Raw genomic sequence first — 19,032 nt, forward strand, 5'->3', positions numbered from 1 at the left:
TTTGATATTGTCCGAGGATAAGTTTCGTTCTAATTACTTTTAAGAAAGACTGCCTCATTTGGTGTTTCCTTCCCTTTATATTCTTCACCTGTTTTTTAAAGAAAGACGTCAAAGAAAGTGACTTTTTTAACAAGGGGAACGATTCGATGAGACTTAGAGCATATAATGTAAAGATGGCAAATGACGATTTTTCTATACTGTTAATGAGAATTAGACATACACAGATCCATCAGATCACACATGCTATAAACTTTTCTTTGATGATAGCAAGAAAGCTCGTACATCTTAAAAAGTAAAAACTTGTATTAGTGAAGATTTAGACTCATCTTTGGCATAGCACAACTCAGGACAAATCATTCCAAAAGGAACTCATAGATTGTATATAATCTTAAGTGATAATATTTCATAACAATAATGATTCCAGTTTCCACCAGAAAGAGTCGATCTACACCATTTAGACTACATGAAGACAGCTTCTCAAAAGTGTTTTTGTCTTCAAGTAAAAAGAAAAACACATATCAATTGGGCAAAGAGGATAGGCATAACACAGAAAAATTCCTCAATCCAGTTTGACGCGGTCCATATCGTTTATCACGCCTTCGAGCTACGCAGTGGAAAAGAATCAATCTGCCAGATCAATACATATAATCTGTTTAAACACATATTAGTTTCAGTTTTACATACCTTGGCAATCTGGCGCAAGAAGAAATCCCCATAACGTTTTACGGGTTTTGATTCCACAACGTAGATCATGTCCTGCAGTCTCACCAGATTTAAAAGTTAGTAACTTCTACAAGCACCCTAGTATCCATGTCAAAGAGAGATACACAGAAAGAAGAAAGAACATACATTGTTCATGTAGAAATCAATGTCTGCATTGGAGATGATCCCACCATTGGAATCAACTGAATGGGTCTTGTGCTTGTATGTTAACAATATGGTCCTTGCAATCAAAACCCGTACATGTCAAAAGATTAAAAAAAGAAGTTTAGATTGGAGAGAGACTGACATTTTTTGGTACAAGCCATCTGCCCATGGGTCCTCACCTTAGCGTGGACTCATCAACTTCCATGTATTTAGCGAGCTTAGCAAGAGAAATGGAGGAGTAGACTTTGAGGAATGTCCGCACTCCCGACAACAGCTGCTGCTGCTTTACCTCATAAAGGAACATCTTCAACTGAAGCCTGTATGCATCCTGAGATAATTCCCAAGTTTGGTGTTAAGGTAAACAAACACACAAGTCCTTTCTTTTGTAAATATGATATAAAAACTGTGGTACCTGATTGTAGTTGACAAGAGGCTCCTCGAAGCTTGGTGCGGAAGGGGTGATGAACTTGGGGCATGCATAAGAGAAGAGCTCATCATAGATACCGAATGCCTCATCGTCAAACCTCTGCATCCGCATCATCTTTTCACCATACTTCTCGCGGAGCTGAGAGTTGACAGAGTCGTCAACGAGTTTAGTTTGAGGGCAGAGAGAGAGGGAAACAGCAAGTAATGCATACATCTGCTCATTCTTCTTGAGTATTTGCTCGTACTGCGGAGACTTTTGATGGTACTGCTTAGTCTTGAAAATGTAGAGGAGAATCTTGTTGAATTCACGAACAGCATCAACATAGCGTCGCAACATGAGGTTGGCAAAGCCATAGTGATAAATAGTAGCGATATGGCATCCAATGACACTGGTGTAAACACCTTGCTGGGAGATGTCAATGGGCTGCAACCATTTGAGAGCAGTGTGGTAGTCACCGAGGAGGCAGTGAACACGCAAGAGGCCGACGATGCTGAAGTAACCAAGGACCTTCAAGACGTTACTGCCACCAGAGTAGTCGTAGCCATCAGTGGAAGTGAAATGTTCCTTGTCTTCTTCTTGCTCAAGGATTTGGACGATAGAGGACTTTTCCACAAGGGCTTGCAAGAAGTTGAGGACGCCATACACATTCCATGCCTTATCGTGCTGCCTGAGCAATGCAACCTCCTGCTCTGTTTTGTTCTTGAGCTTTGCTCTGAATTGACAGAAACTTTGGAACTGGTAGACAAACTCATCCACCATATCCCACAGCCACTGGTTGGGCAACTGCATATTAACTACGCCGTGCAACACCACCTAACAACCATTCTATCTTCTTAATCATCTAAACAAGAGAGAGATTCTAGATTCCAAAAAAAAAAAAAATCAAGATTCAAAATCAAACCTGGAAGAGGCTGCAATAGTTGTCATACGAATCGATCCTCTGCTTCAACGTTGGAGATAACCTCGCATACAAATGCCGAAACCACATCTCACGGTAGAGAAGGCAGAAGACGTGGTCGTTGTCTACGTAAGGAGCAATCGCTTCTACACTTGGCCATGGCGTCTCCTTGAACAGTCGTTCCGATAAGCTCTGGAACGATGTCTCACACATCTGGTGGATCTCGTACACGTTCTTCTCCCTTATGTGTCTGTACATGTGTACCACGAACGATTTCACCGAATCCGCCACGTAATTCGGGTCGTATCCGCCGCTCTCTCCCTCCTCCCCCGCCGCCGCTTCCTCGTACTCGTAGTTCGCCGCCATGTCTTTCTCGCTCGCCGATTAATTCCTGAAGACGAAGAAGAGACTACTAGGAGGAGGAGGAAACACTTTACTGCCTTGTAGGGTTTACAACTACATTATTATTAATAGATAACCGGGTATTATCCGGTTTTCTTTTCTGACGATAACCGGGTTCATCCGGTTTGGTTTTTATGTATACCAAGAGTTTAGAACACCCAATAATAAATTCTAATATATTGATTTTTGTGTGAGAGAATCAAATGTCTTCCACAGTCAAATGTCACTCTCTCTCTCTCTCAAATCAAATGCCACCACCGTGTTTCTTCCTATCACAGTCTCCAGATCTCGGATAACTTCTTGCTGATTCAGCCAGTCAGGTGCCCTATAAATCGTTTCTTTCGGATACAATTCCAAGTTTTCGTATTCAGTATCTCTCAATGTTCAACGGAATCTATCATATATGTTAAACGAGTGATACTACTGGATCAGAAATAATAATTAGAGAAGGCGAAACAAAGGACTTTTATTAAAATAGCCAAAGATCGGCGAGTTTACAAGATATTCCGTTATAAGCTGGTCGGCTAATTACATAATTGTATACTCTAGATATAACTATTAATACTTTGGGCTAGAATCGGATTGTCTCCAGACTCCTGCTCCGGGTCACTAGATGTCTTTCTGCACGTCTCTCCCTCGGTATTTATAGTTGATGGGACATTTCATCCTTATGCCTCGGGATCAATGTGGTACCGCCTCAAAGCTTAATCGGTGATCGCTTCTTTACGGGTTGTCGCTTATTGGGCTGTCTGTCTGACTGGGCCTTTTAGAAGCTCTGTCGGCCCGATAAGAATGATCAAGTCAGTCAACACTTCAGCGAGCTGCTTTGACTGTTCTGTTGATGGGCTAGGTGAAAGGCCTGTTAAGGCAGGGTAAAACCCATATCCAACAATTGCCTCCCCCCCCTTAGTTCATTGAGTTCGGCTATAGTTTGAGCCAATGAGCTATTTTGGAAGTTTTCGGCTTGGCTCATCTACGGAACGTCGCGCTAGGGTCTTGCGTTCTCGAAGAAGGGGAGATCGAAACGTCGCGCCTCGAGAGTTGTGCCATTTTGCGCCCAATCGTTGCCTCGCGAGTTTCTCTCTCCTTCTCCTATAAAGGGAGGTTCCTTTGGTGTTTTTCTCACTTCTTCTCCAGCCGCAAAATTCGAGGTAATCCTTTATTTCCTTAGCTAGTTGATTAGTCTTTAGCTTGTCATATTAGTAGCACTCGATTGGGTTGTTGTTGTAATTGTCGACCTCCATCTTAATGTCGAACTCGTACGAGGACTACTTGAAGGAGCGATCGTCTCCTAGTTCTTCTGGAGCTAGCTCGTCTTGTCAAGCCTTCGATCTGTCTGATCCTGAAGAGTCGGCAGAATCGCCTAGGCTTACTAGGCAGCCTAAAAGAGCGCAGCGGAGGAATCCTTCTCCCGAGTTTAGGATCGATCCGGAGTCCTCTTCGTCTTCCAACGCATCTGCCGAGACAGAAATGGCTGGATCCGTCCCAGATCGGGATGGCCCTTCTAGTTCTCCATGTTCGCGTGGTGAAGCGGGTTCCATCAATTTTTCCGACCACACACCGCTTTATAGCGAGGTTGTGGGTGATGAAGGTACGAGTGATCTCGACACTCCTTTTGACTTCGGGCCGACACTCTGCGACGCCGAGTCTTTATGTGCCATGACGGATTTCTGTGAGTCACCTCGGCGTGTTTCTGTCGTTTGTCCAAAACCTGATGAGCGGGCGTTCAAGAGTCTGGACGGATATATTAGCATGTATGAGCCCTTCTTCACTAATGTGGTCATCACATATGCTGAACGAGTAGCTGAACTACTTTAAGACGGATTTCCGGATGGATTTCCTGAACTACTCTCCGACGAGCCAAATAAGGAAATATTGATTGTCAAGGCAGATATCTTGCCAGAAATCCTAGATCCACCATTTATTCCTCATCATCACCATTGATTATGATTTCTCAATTATGGTGATTGATTTGTAATTAATTTAGACATATTTGTAATTAATGTAGATTATACCATGTAAGAGCTATAAATAGGCTCATTTGTTTCATTGTAAAGATATAGAAGATTTTTTGACAAATAAAAGAGAGAGTTTTCTCACTTTGAAGCTTAGGCTTTGTTTTTGTTTATCTAAGTTAGGTTGATTCCTTTACTTAGTAAACATTTGTTCTTATGTCTTTTTGAGCGAGTCATCAAGGCAGAGAGCTTGTGTTGTATCAGAGTCTTATCACAACTCTGTGGTGCACTTTGTTCCGCCATCACACCCCTCATTTGATCCCACATGAGAGAAGCGACCGCCAGCATGTCAGATCTCCATCTTCGACCATCATTTCTTCACAAGAGAGAAGCGACCGCCAGCTTGTGAAGCCGCCATATCTATCCCCATATGTGTCTCACCACCGAGTCTTGTATCATTTGGTATCTTTGTTATTTTAATTAATTTTTGAAATTTTCTATTATATAAAACCAGAAAATAATTAAAAAAAATATAGATTTTCATATTTGTTATTTAAATTTTCCGGATTTATTAAAAAAAAAAAATCAATTCTATTTTGTCTCTTATTCCTTATTTGTTGATTTACTTTTGATACATCTTTCTTTTGCTTGTGCAAGATTCTTCTATCACGAACACCAGAGCAAACTTGGAGTCTATTGAGTTTTATTCGGATGAAGAAATCGAAGGAGAAGAGCCCTATCAAGTCACGTCGGATGAGGAAGACAACTATGAAGCTATCTTGTGGCAACGAGATGGTAGTTCAGCTTCTGATTCAAGGGATGAACCAGATCGTGAAGCACCAGACCCAGAATCACCCGACTCATGCAACACCAGTAAAGGCTAATTCTAAACCATGGATCAGATTTAAAGATGATTTTTGTATACATGGTTCATAATCTCCACTGACCCAAATTATGTCTTTTTCAGGAAATGATAATCACTTCAAGAAGGGAGAAGACATGGAGTATGATAGAGGAACAACGAAGGACTACCATCATCAATGTCCTAAAAGGAGTAAACAGAAGTCCGCCCATCACATCTTGTCATACCAAGTGCCTAAAGCCTCACGTCAAGCAAAACTGAGAGACAAGTACTTTCGCACAAATTCACAGGTAGTACAGGAAGTGACTCAAACATGGCACTAGCAAAGACTCATTGCTATCTAATCCCAACCAGACCTACAAGACAAATTTCAGGTTATCTCTAAACAATGGTCCAAAATTTATGAAAATTTTGAGTTTGCAGGACACAAAAGAGATTATCCATAGTGGGAGCATAACATGGACATGTACTTTAAGTACTATGCCATTCCCAAAGAAGAAAAGCTCGAATATTGTCTTGAACAACTCGTGGGAAACGAAAGTCTTTGGTGGAACCAAGAAGACAAAGTTAGACGAATGTCACTCAAAACGTGGGGACAACTAAAGTTGCTTATGAGGGAGAGATATGCACCTCAAATGCTGTCCCAGCCTAGTCAAAACACTTACCCTTCAAAGGAACCAAGCCAAGAGAAAACTACACATCAACGTGTTAGTTCCAATCAAAATTCCGCCAAGGTAAGTGGCAAGAATATTGAGCTTAATTTTTATCAACAACTTGAACACATGATGCACTTGCTTTCATCCAAAAGGTATGAGAAAGGTACAAGTGCAAAAGAAAAATCGGATCCCACACCTTCTCTAGAACCGCAAGACAAACCAGAGAGAGGTAAGTCCTCTAATTCTTCAAAGTCAAATGAATCGACATGTTATAGATGTCATAAGAGAGGTCATTTTGCTGCAACATGTCCTGAAAGACAAGTAGAAGATGTCACATTTCTAGAGTTGAAACTGAATGTATCTAGTTCAAATGATAGTTTATCAACATCAAGTTTAGAAATTCCCAATTCTAGATTAATGCGCTTGCCTTTGCCAAAGGTTATTGATGCAGGTCAATTTCATAGCATGGATGACAGAACTAAAGAGGTAGACTACAAGGTATTAACTTCAAAGTTAGATGATGTTGACACAAGTCTTGAGGAAGAACTTTTGGAAACAACATCTACACAAGTTTGCCGAAATAAGGTATATTATCAAGAAACTCCTAAAGCATGTGTGAAGGTACAACCATGTTCAACACCATCTGATCCTGCTTCGAAGATCACTCTCATTGGGGCAGATTTGATGCCAAGCACTCTACATGGTACTCTAGTAAGTAAAACATATGATCTTGTTAGATATTGGAATAATTTAACAATTGATTGTAGCTTCAAACACTTTGTTTTAAATTAGTCAACTTCAAGTATAATTTACTTGATTTTATTCTTAAGTGTCAAGCAAGATACAGGTATCACAGACGTGTATAGTGATGAGCGAGAGACCACATCCAACATGATCTTAAGTTTGGAGCAAACAGAGAAACTCAAAAGGCGTGATAACATGGAATCAAATCCAGAGCTTAAGTTGAGCAAGCTAGCCACTAGAGAAGATGAAGTTGATACAAACAACATCTTGCTGCAAGAAGAACCACCAGATCAAACATTAAATCAACCAACATTGTTGATTTTGAATGATACACTCATCGATGAACTATGTCAAGTAAGTACCCCATTATTTCAATTTATTTCTAATAGTTTGAATGATGTGATTATAAATTTGTTAAAACCTAAAGAGCGTGAGAAAAATATAGGTTCTTTAAATAAACCTATGGAACCAGTTTCTTTTATTAATACATATCAAATAGTTGATTCACTTTGTGATATACCTAGTGTTATACTTTGTAGAAAAGAAATGGTTCAAACAAAAAATATTTTACATGTTTATATTGATCCCATGAATGTAATAATGAACTTGTTCTTTGTCAAAAGTGTCAACAAAATTGCAGGTACAAAAGAGGATCATAAAGGCGGTTTACCAGAGATGAAGAGATCCATAAGTATTGCAAATCAAAACCGGAGTAAACTAGCGCCATTGGTGGTCACACCATTCCTTAAGGAGACTAGAAGAGTTCCAAAATCTTGCTTAATTAAAGAGGAACCACCGGATCACAAAGCTCAAGCACAAACCTAACAAGGAGCTAAGCAAGCTACCCCACCAACCATGATACCAGATAAAAACCAAGACTATACAGTTTCGAGGACAAAACTATTTCAAGGGAGAGGGTATGATGCGAACATCAAAACTAAACCAAACCGGGAGCATGGAGAACCAACCGGTCTACACACCAAACCGGTCCACGAAGAGCATCTTGGAGAATCTTTTCCCAAATGGAGTTCTGATCAAGCACAAAGAGAAGGGTTAATTATTCATCATCAAATTAACCCTAAGGATTCCAATGGTTCAAGAGGGATCAAGCATCAGCAAGTCAAATTATCTCATTGTTAGGATATGAATGTTGCACTCTTTTTCCCTTGTGTAGGGTTTTTCCACTAGGTTTACCTAGAAAGGTTTTTAATGAGGCAACACCAAGTCATCAAGGAATCACTTACCATTCATCTGATTCAAAGATGACACAAGAAGTCGTAGCTGAATTACTTGTTGGACCTGCTGAACTACTCGCTGACAGCCATGATGAACTACTCGATGATGGACTTGAACTACTCGCAGATGAATCAGACATCATTGCAAGCTATGAAGAGTTTCGGCCTTTTGACACTTGTAACAGACCTAGAGGAAGCCCACACACCTATTTGATTCACCACAAGTCCCCAGCCCATGGAGAACAACCCAAGAGAAGACCCAAGTCCAAACCACCCTTTGAATCATGTCCGTTGATCTATTTGGAGCCAGATAAGGAAACTTCCATTTGCCTTCACTTGGACGTGCCTCAAATCTACATATGGGATCCATGAGAGCCTCTACATCCACTAAAAAATATTTGGAGGATATTCACACGCAATAATAGCCATTGGATCAAGCGGATTCAATTCTATTATTAGTTGCCTTTTTGAGACCCGATTGTCATCAATGCGCAACGACTACTTCCTATTCTATTTTTGTGCATATTCTAGTTTCCACAAGTGCCCAAGAAGCTTCCAAAACGTCACCACTTCCTCTCCAAGTTATCGAGATACAAGCCACACCTCACTTGCCTTACTTGGACTGATTCTACAATTAATGGTCCAACATCGTATTTTCATTAATTATTTTGATTTGTATATTCTTTCTAACTTTAGAACTTGTGTAATCAGCCAATATATGCTGATCATTAGTCTCATTGTAAAGCACCCTTGATCATTTTAAAGTAATAGAAACGTTTTCTTCTTTACAAAGTTTGAGTCTTTGTATTGCTTTGTTCTTTAGTTCTTTGTGAGTGATTCACTTAGTGTTTTAGAATCCTGCGGATTAAGTTTGTTGAGTGATTCAACATCCTTCATTCGTTCATTGATTGAGCGAGTCGATTATCCCACCGATTGAGCGAGTCAATCACCCATCTATCCATCGTACCACCCCTTGATTCACGAGAGAGTGCTTTAGAGCCAGCTCGTGAATTCTACCTTCCTCAAGATAAGCTTGGAATCTCTTGATCATTATGTGATCTTAAGTTGGAGCGATTCCAATCTTATATCAACGCTCGAGTTCTCTCAGGACCCTTGACCGAAAAGATAAATGCACTTTGGTGACATAAGTGGCCAAATCAATTTTTATAAACCTCTCCGCAAGTCCCTGAAACCGGGGTGTCACAATTCTTCAAGGTTTGGATCTTCCTCTCTGAGTGCCGATATTTCTAAGGATGATAGGGTGTACTCATATGTACCTTAGTGCCCATCTCTGCCTGAAACGCTCTCCAAAACAATGAAGTGAACTTAGAATCCCTATCAGACACAATACTCGTTGGTACCCCATGCAATCTGAATATCTTCTTCACATACTTGGTATATAAAATTATCATTCCATCGGTCTTATTAATGGCCAGAAAATGTGTGGACTTAGTTGACTGGTCCACAATGACCCAAATCACTTCAATAGTTTGAGACATTGGCAATCATACCACGAAATCCATCGTGATCATGTCCCACTTCCTCTTTGGAATGGGTAAACTCTACAACAAGTCAATCAGAATTTGATGCTCAGTCTTCACTAACTGGCAAACATCATACTTCTCAACCCACTTAGCTACATTCTTCTTCATCCGGACCCAATGATAATACAGCTTGAGGTCACGAAACATTTTAGTCACTCCTGGATGAATAGAAAACATGTTCGCATGAGCCTATCTTAAAATCTCCCGCATCAACTTCTCATCCTTGGGCACAAAAATCCATCCACGCACAAGTATGGTACCATTGGCGGAGACATGATACTCCAAAGCAACGTCCTGAGGCATTCACTAGTCCCTCATCCCTCTCATGTGCACCCCAAACTCTACTCAAAAGATCGACTTGGTCTGTTGTCTCCAATTCCAAAGGCTCCTGTGATATAGCACACAACCTCAATGCACTAATCTAACCCACCAGATATTCCATATCCGGCTCCTGGGCCAGGGTGATAAGCTATATCTAGATCATAATCTGACATCAACTCCATCCACCGTCTATGCCTCAAATTCAGCTGAGGCTGAGTGAAAATGTATTTCAAGCTCTTATGAACTGTAAATACCTATACCTTCCCGCCATAAAGATAAGACCTCAAAATCTTCAGGGCAAAAACAACAACAACTCAAGAGTCTACCACGAAGGCCATACACATGCCATAAAGGCCCACCATCACTAAAAATGGACAAATTTTACACTACAAGAAAACAGTCGATTTGCGATGGAAGAATACATCGCAAATCCCTCGCAAATCGACAATAGCAAGGGATTTGCGAGACACAACCGTTCCTCGCAAATCGCGTCTCGCAAAATGGGTAACATCGTAAATCCCTCGCAAATTTTGCAAGGAATAATATTCTTCGCAAATCTCACGCAAATTGCGAGGGAATAATTTTCTCGCAAACGACACACAATTTGCGAGGGACTACGTTCCTCGCGGATGTAACGCATATTGCGAGGTATTGTTTTTCTCGCAAACGACAAGCAATTTGCGAGGGATTTTTTACTCGCAACTATGAAGCAATTTGCGACGAATTTGTCTCTAGCAAATACGTTGAACGTTGCCATAGTACATCCCTCGCAAATTGTTATGCATAAATTAAAAAAAAAATCAGAATTGATATTTAATTTAAATCATTATCTTTGATAATTTTGTTGTGAATTTAAAATTCTAAATAAAATAAAGAACAGAATTGTAAATCGAGAAATAAAATTCTAAATAAAATAAAACATAATTACAAAAAGAAGTTGTGTTTTAGTTTTCCCTCACAGGGGATATAGTCAGCGAAAAAAGAGTTTTTAAAAGGATTGAGAGAGAGAGGTCACGTTTAAATTCCCAGTTTGACAACCAGTTACTCCCGTTTCACCAGTGGTGCCATCTGGGTTGGTGCCATCTGGGATAGTGCCTTCTGGGTTGGTGCCTTCTGGGTTGGTCGCTTGTTGGTTGGTCGGGTTCCGGAACTTGGCAGCAAACTCAGGATCTTTTTCGGCAAGGTAGTCGAAGTATGCATCGTAGCTATGCATTCTTTGTGTCTGGGTTTGGATAAACTCCTCAGCTGCAGCAAGTTTCTGAGCCAATATAACCGGATCATTAGCTGGAGACGGAGGTGGTGGACCGCTACTGGTAAAGGACGCTTCAAACTGCAGTGAACCAACCCCAAAAATCCTGTTTTTCTTCTTCGGAACAACCTAACAACAAAACAACAAACAAAATCGTGAGTTATCACATACAAAACAATCAAAAATATCACAAAACAATTGCAAGTTATTACATACAAAAGATGCACAAGTTATAACATACAAAACCATCAAAGATATCACATACACAAGAATCACAAATTATCACAAACATAACAATGGCAACAGTTCAACCATAGAGTATTTAAAACCAACAGTTCAAAACAATGATAACAGTTCAACAGTTCAAACAAAACAATCGCAAGATATCACAAAATCATTAGAAATACAATCATTAGTAAACTTAACATCACAGTTCAACCATCAGTTCATAATAGAGATTTTAAAAAACCAACAGAACTTCAAATTTGAAACTTACCTCAGTGTAAATTTTGTTTTTGATATGAATGGGCATCCCACCAGAAGTAGAACTCTCTCCATTATCCCCTGTACACAGCTCATATTCTAACTCTTGAATCTTAGACGACACCTCATTGAACACGAACTCAGACTTGCCATCAGTAAATGAGCCATCCGGTTTTCGATGAGTGTCTTCTAAGATTCGTAGGAAATCCGGAGTTAGCTCACCACTAATCTCAGACTTGAAAAAAAAAAGGACATTGATTAGTTATAACAATTAAAAAAGTTCAAAAGGCATAATTATAAGAAAAAAAAAGAACTTAACGAACTTACATTTTTTCGAGCACAAGCTTTAAACGACGTTTGGCCTGAACGGTGCTTGTATATTCCGGTGCCATCCGGATCATGATAGCGAGCATTCCGACTGTGGTTGCTCTTGATTTCTGATTTTGGATCAAGCCAATACCGAACAAGACCAGCCCATACCTGAGGATCAATCCACCGTGGTTTTGCCTCATCACCTTTAAGCTTCCACTTTAACTTCCACCGTGACACTTGATCACACATCATGTCCTTCAACTTGTCCTCAAACTCTTGCCTCACTCTATCATTTATGCAACGGTCCCAATTGTATATTTGCTTGTAAAAAAAAAAGGATTAGTCTATATTTAATTAAGGCAAAGAAAACATATTGTAAATAGTAAACAAAGAGACTTGACTTACCGCGAACGTTTCATACCAACGGTCTACCACTGCAGTCGGCGTCTGTGTCCAATTGGCATGGGGCTCTTTGAAATCTCTTTCAAATATGCTTCGAACAATAGCCGCAACAGAGGAGTCTTGGTCAAACCTTCAAAAGAAATACAACTTTCAGATTCCATACAAATACAACTTTTTAATTATATTATCAAATTAAAAACATAAAACAAACTTACCACAGAGTTCCTAGAGGTCGGCGAGGATCTAGTTTAGTTAAACCAGATCGTCCAGGACTATCGAGTAACTCCTCCAAAGTAAGGTTGTTGAGACGTTGGGACATGACTGTAGAGGAGGAACGCGCGAGTTGAGATGCAGTAATGTCAGGGTTCGGCGTAGTGCCACCATGCGAATGAGATGGTGAAGGCGTATTAGAAGGAGGCGCCACAGACAGGGGTTGCGAGGTTGCACGGCGATTATTGTGAGAACCGGGGTTTGTGTTATTAGAACTTGAGGGACCGCGACGTTTAGAAGCAGTGGGAGAGGTTAAACCTTGATCCGTCAGGAATCTTGTGTAATCGTTGCCTCCAAACATCTATAACAAAAAAAAATTGAAATCAAAATTAGTAATTAATAAAAGTAGTATTATCAGTAACATGCATAGATCAAAATCGAAATCAAAATCGAAATTAAAAACAAATTAGGGTTTACAAACGAAATTAGGGTTTATACAAAACGAAATCAAAATCAAATAAAAAACGGAAACAAAACGAGATTAGGGTTTGTAAAAATGAAATCATAAACGAAATTAAATCGAGATTAGGTTTCTACAAAACGAAATCAAAACCAAATACAAAACGAAATCATAATTGGATTAGATTAGGGTTTATACCTTTCAAACTGCGATTGAAGAAGAAGATCGGAAGACGAGAGATTAGAGTTTGCGATTGAAGAAGATTGGAAGACGAGAGAAGTAGATCGGAAGAGGAAGAAGACTAGGGGGTTTGATCGGAGGAAGAACCAGATCGGAAGAGGAATAAAACTAGGGGGTTTGATCGGAGGAGGAAGAACTAAATCGGAAGAGGAAGAACCAGATCGGAAGAGGAAGAAGATGGTTTGATCGGAGGAGGAAGAAGAAGATTAGGTTTTGTCGGCGACTGGTTTGAGCTTCGCTCAAACTCGATTGAGTTTGTATATATAAACTTTTTGGAACCTCGCAAATCCCTCGCAAAATTTGCGAGGGATTACCTATGCAGCCTCGCAACTCTATCGCACTTATTAAACATTGCGAGAGATTTGCGAGGCTACTGGTGTTGAGGGTTTACTAATTGTGAGGGATTAACTAGGACTTCTTGCAAATCCCTCGGAAATACTCAAATATTGCGAGGGATAAGCTAGACTCCAGTTGTGTTTAGGGTTTACTAATTGCGAGGGATTATCTAGGACTTCTCGCAAATCCCTCACAAATACTTAAATATTGGGAGGGATAAGCTAGACTCCTGTTGTGTGTAGGGTTTACTAATTGCGAGGGATTAACTAGGACTACTCGCAAATCCCTCGCAAATACTTAAATATTGCGAGGGATAAGCTAGACTCCAGTTGTGTTTAGGGTTTACGATTTGCGAGGGATTAACTAGGACTTCTCGCAAATCCCTCACAAATACTTAAATATTGTGAGGGACTACCTAGGGAACTCGAAACTCTGTCGCATTATTTAAATGTTTAGGGTATAGTTTTGCGAGGGGTTACCGAGGAATTTGCGAGACCGTGCAAGAATTCACTCGCATATCTATCGCATATCCCTCGCAAATACTTAAATCTTTTTTGAAAAAAAAACAAGAAAACAACAATTGCTCAATCAAATTCATCTTCTTAACTACTAGAAATTCCATTATCATCATTAGAATCTTCTCCATCATCAGACAATTCAAATTCTTCTAATTCAGGCTCTTCTTCAAATACATCATCAACATCTTCTACTTTAGGGTTTAGTGGATCATCATGTTGGGGTTGATGATCAAGTTGTGTTGCAACTTGAAATATGTTAAAATTTCCATTGCAAACATATCAAAAGAACATGTTATCCACATTGATACACAAAAATCCATTGCAATGTGCAAAAGCTTAGGGTTTGAGCATTTAGTGTTTAGGGTATATAATTTGCGAGGGAGTAACGACTTATTTGCGAGAACTAGCAAGATTTCCTCGCTAGTCACTCGCAAATCCCTAGCAAATCCATCGCAAATCCATCGCAAATCCCTCGCAATGTTTAAATGTTCAGGGTATAGTCGTAAGTCCCTCGCAAATAATGTTTAGGGTATAGGCTTTTGCGAGGGACTTATGACGACGTTGCGAGAAATTGAGCTTTCACTCGCAATTCCATCGCAAATCCATCGCAAATTGATAAATCTTTTTAAAAAAAAACAACAAAAAACTACAATTGGTCAATCATATTCATTTTCTGAACTACTAGAAATTACATTATCATCATTAGAATCTTCTCCATCGTCGGACTCTTCGAATTCGTCTAATTCACCCTCTTCTTCAGAAACATCATCAACATCTTCAACTTGCCTGTTTTGTGGATAATTGTGGATAACATTTTTTGTTGACATGTTAGGAATGGAAATTTCACCGATCCATTCTTGTTGCAACACGACTTGATCATCAACTAACCCGATTATACGACCTCGAGGATTAACTTTAATGAATGATAACCACATTTCACGTCTTGGCCTTAAACGAGGATAGGGCAGAAAGCTCACTTGTTTTGCTTGTGATGCTAGGATGAAAGGATCAAATTTGGGGTATGATTTGTTCACATTCACATCGACAACTCCCCAATTATTTACCCGCACGCCTCGGTCCGATGGATTGTACCAGTTACACTTGAAAAGTACGCATCTCAGATTCAGAAGGCCTGGATAATCAACTTCTAATATTTGTTGCAAAACACCATAGAAATCGCTATCACCAGCTTGTACATAGATTCCATAATTTGCTGTAGCTTTGCGACTTCCGTGTGCGTACGTATGAAAAGTATAACCGCGAGTAAAGTACATCGGAGCAGTAGTGATCTTTGCTCTTGGTTCTTGAACGAGCTCATGCAACCAAAGAGGCAAGGGTTCATTTCCACGTCCATTATGAACCTATATAAACAAATAAGATATTTAGATCATAAGTTTATTTAAATTTTAAACTATAATACCTATATAGTTTAAATTTATTTCATATATATACTTACATAGTATTTCAACCAGTTAGCGAAATCCCGCTCTTTGTAAGCCTCATAGTCAGATTCTTCTAAATTAGGATATGCTTCACGAATCTGCATTTCAAAAAGTCTAAAAAATAGAGATTTGTTAGTTCGTTATCTTACATAATAAAATTAATTTTAGTTTTAAAAAAAGAATACCTTTCAAAAGGTTGAACATAATCTAGATTCCTCAAGATGTAATTGTGAGCTTCTCGACAATAGTTATGATCTTCCCACCAAACTTCCTTTAACTTTCCATCAAGTCTTCCTATCTGAGCAAAGATATCTGGAACATCAGGAACATTATATGTAGGTGCAACGCCTCCGTCATCATATCGTCTAGTACGTGTTTTCTTGGTTCTCACGGTGGGGCTAAAGTAGTATGATGTGAAGTGAGACGTTTCCTTGGTTAAACTCCCGGCGACTATCGACCCCTCAACTCTAGCAAGATTTTTGGCCTTTCCTTTAAGAGTTTTCATAAACCGCTCAAAAGGATACATCCAGCGAAATTGCACTGGCCCACCAAGATCAGCTTTATGTGGTAAATGGATTGGAAGATGTTCCATCACGTCAAAAATAACAGGGGGAAATATTTTCTCCAAGTTACAAATTAAAACTGGAATATTATCTTGTAACTGCTCTATGCCATCTCTGGTCAATGTTCTAGTGCATAAGTCCGGGAAAAAAACTCCAATACCTACAAACCAATGTTTAATTAATTCATGGGTGAATTAATTAAAAAAGTATATATATCAATATATAAATATATCATTATATACTTATATACCTGCAATAGCATCATAAATGTGTGTTGGCAAGAGCTCAAGAAATACAAATGGTAGTAGCCGTTGCATGAAGACATGACAATCGTGGCTCTTCATACCTGAAATTTTTTGGCCTTGCTCTACACATCTTGAAAATTTTGAGACAAATCCATCTGGAAACTTCACTTCAGATTTAATCCACTCGAACAACACCTTCTTATCCTCTGCTGACAATCGAAATTGGGATAATGGTAATTTCCCATCTCTTGTAAGATGTAAATCGATCCTTGCGCATATTTCCGCCAAATCCAACCTAGATCTCCAGCTATCTTTTGTTTTACCCTGCACATTCAGAAGCGTAACGATGAAATTATCGAAAAAGATTTTCTCGATGTGCATCACGTCAAGGTTGTGCCGCAATAGAAGATCTTTCCAATATGGAAGCTCCCAAAAAATACTCTGCTTGTGCCAATTGTGAGCGCTTCCATATCCATCTGGCATGTTTGCTGGTGTGTGATAGTTACCCCCACGTTTACATGTTTCTTGAGCGCCATAGTAATCAATCTGCTCAAACAAATCATTTCCAGAGACATAAGTTGGTGGAGGAACACGCACAACCTTGTTCTTTCTAAACAACTTCTTGTTCTTCCGGTACGGATGATGCAAGGGAAGAAACCGACGATGAAAATCAAACCAACAAGGTTTTCGCCTATACTTTAACTGAAATGCATCGGTACGATCCATACAATAAGGACATGATAATCTTCCGTGTGTTGTCCACCCAGATAACATTCCGTACGCAGGGGAGTCACTAATCGTCCACATTAGCACTGCCCGCATATTGAAATTTTGTTTTCGCGACAAATCAAACGTCTGAACACCTTCATACCACAATTGCTTCAGCTCATGAATCAGAGGCTCGCTTCGGATGCTTTGGACCTGGTACCAAAATACTCAAGAACAGAAATTCGCTTTGAATACACATCTCTGGAGGAAGATTGTATGGCGTCAATATAACAGGCCATAAGGAATACTGCCTCCCTGACATAACAAATGGACTAAAACCATCTGAACACAACCCAAGATAAACATTCATACACTCTTGAGCAAAGTCTGGATATACCGATTGAAAATGTTTCCACGCCTTTGCATTAGATGGGTGTGTAATTTCTCCTTCTTGAGTAGAATGTTCTGCATGCCATCTCATTGCCGCTGCAGTCCGTTTTGATTGGTATAGGCGTTTCAATCTATCAGCAACAGGCAAGTACCACATACGTTTATATGGCACTCGCGTCCTTCATTGAGTAGGTTGATATCTCGGCTTCCCGCAAAACCGACATTCTTGGAACTTATCATCATCTTTCCAAAAAATCATGCAATAGTCAACGCACACATCAATCATTTCAGATGGTAATCCAAGACTCGCAACCAACTTCTGTATTTCATAGTAGTTCTCAGCCGAGACATTATCAGCTGACAAATACTCTTTAATGAGTTCAGTCCAAGAATCCATGCAATTCTCACTTAAGTTATTATCAGCTTTAATTGTCATCATCCTAGATGCCAATGATAACTTAAAATGCCCTTCTCTACATCCATCGTAGATAGGTTGATTTGCAGCATCTAACATAGCATAAAAACGTTGTGCATCTACGTTGGATTCTTCTGCATTATTCTCAGGAAATGCAGCAGTAGTTTCATGAAATGCATCATTAACCATATCATGAAATCTATTTTCCTCATTATACCCATAAAAACCAAATTGATCAGATTCTTGATGCCCATAATTACTAGGTTGCTACAGCATAATTCATACTACTACTTCCAACATTACTGCTACAACCCTCTCCATGACGAAACCATACATAGTAATTTGGCATAAATCCTCTATTATAAAGATGCTTTTGCACTAGATTAAATTCCAAATAATTATCGTTGCAACACTTAGGACATGGAAAAAATATGGTACCGTTTTGACGAGCAAATTCTTGGTTTGTCGCTTGGTACATGAAAGCGCGCAACCCATCACAAAACTCTCTCGTCACATCACCGGTCTCCGGAACTCTGTGATTGTACATCCACCGTCGCAATGTGTATATCTCATGCTGCCCGCCTCCAAACATTATTATGGAATTTACAAGTTTTAGGCCTTTTTTGTAGCCTTTTTACTTTCTCAAGATTTTTTTGGTAGTAAGTGTTTTTGTTGCAAGTGTTTTGTGTTGTGGTTTCCATGAATCATGAACTTGCTATTTATAGGCTTTCTAAAAATAAGTGCTATGGATTTGCGAGGGAACTTTGCAAGGGATTAGCGAGGGACATTTAATATTTTATTTTTTGCAAGGGATTTGTGAGGTTGTTACTGTTTTGCCGACAAAACAGTTACACTCGGGGAAAACGTGGCTGCCGACATCTTCGTCCCTTGCAACTCCCTTGCAAATTTACTACGGACAAATGTCATCGCTAATCCGTCGCAATTTGCGAGCGAGTTGCGAGTTGTTTGCGAGGAAAGCCCGCAGAGTCGCAAGTCTGTATTAAATCCCTCGCAAATTTGCGAGGGACTGTGCCGTCGCAAATTTTGTGAGGGAATTGAAAGTTCCCTTGTCTTCCTAGCAAAGTACTCGCAATTCCGTCGCAATTTTGCGAGGGCTTTCTGCCGTCGCAGATTTCCGTCGCAAATCG

General features: G+C 39.7%; 3 protein-coding genes across 3 annotated transcripts; 1 reads left to right on the top strand and 2 right to left on the bottom strand.

The window, feature by feature from the left end:
• Positions 1-353: 353 nt before the first annotated feature.
• LOC104706892 (uncharacterized) lies at positions 354-2,653 on the bottom strand. The gene is made up of 6 exons (XM_087463225.1): positions 2,196-2,653; positions 1,280-2,107; positions 1,047-1,195; positions 850-943; positions 685-756; positions 354-604 (listed from the first exon to the last, which is right to left on the bottom strand). The coding sequence occupies exons 1-6, from the start codon at positions 2,556-2,558 to the stop codon at positions 560-562; spliced, it is 1,551 nt and encodes a 516-aa protein (XP_087319351.1). The 5' UTR covers positions 2,559-2,653; the 3' UTR covers positions 354-559.
• Positions 2,654-3,842: 1,189 nt separating this feature from the next.
• On the top strand, positions 3,843-8,838 carry LOC104706893 (uncharacterized). The gene is made up of 7 exons (XM_010423130.3): positions 3,843-4,326; positions 4,880-5,011; positions 5,207-5,422; positions 5,517-5,701; positions 5,835-6,778; positions 6,898-7,165; positions 7,435-8,838. Exons 1-5 carry the CDS (start codon positions 3,843-3,845, stop codon positions 6,012-6,014), a joined length of 1,197 nt encoding a protein of 398 aa, XP_010421432.3. The 3' UTR covers positions 6,015-6,778; positions 6,898-7,165; positions 7,435-8,838.
• Positions 8,839-14,777: 5,939 nt separating this feature from the next.
• On the bottom strand, positions 14,778-17,208 carry LOC147939851 (uncharacterized). Its single transcript, XM_087461057.1, has 4 exons — positions 16,377-17,208; positions 15,749-16,286; positions 15,578-15,677; positions 14,778-15,482 (listed from the first exon to the last, which is right to left on the bottom strand). Exons 1-4 carry the CDS (start codon positions 17,191-17,193, stop codon positions 14,778-14,780), a joined length of 2,160 nt encoding a protein of 719 aa, XP_087317183.1. The 5' UTR covers positions 17,194-17,208.
• Positions 17,209-19,032: the final 1,824 nt, after the last annotated feature.

The sequence above is a fragment of the Camelina sativa genome, chromosome 8 (assembly GCF_030686135.1).
Source record: "Camelina sativa cultivar CO46 ecotype springtype chromosome 8, ASM3068613v1".
Lineage (NCBI taxonomy): Eukaryota > Viridiplantae > Streptophyta > Magnoliopsida > Brassicales > Brassicaceae > Camelina > Camelina sativa.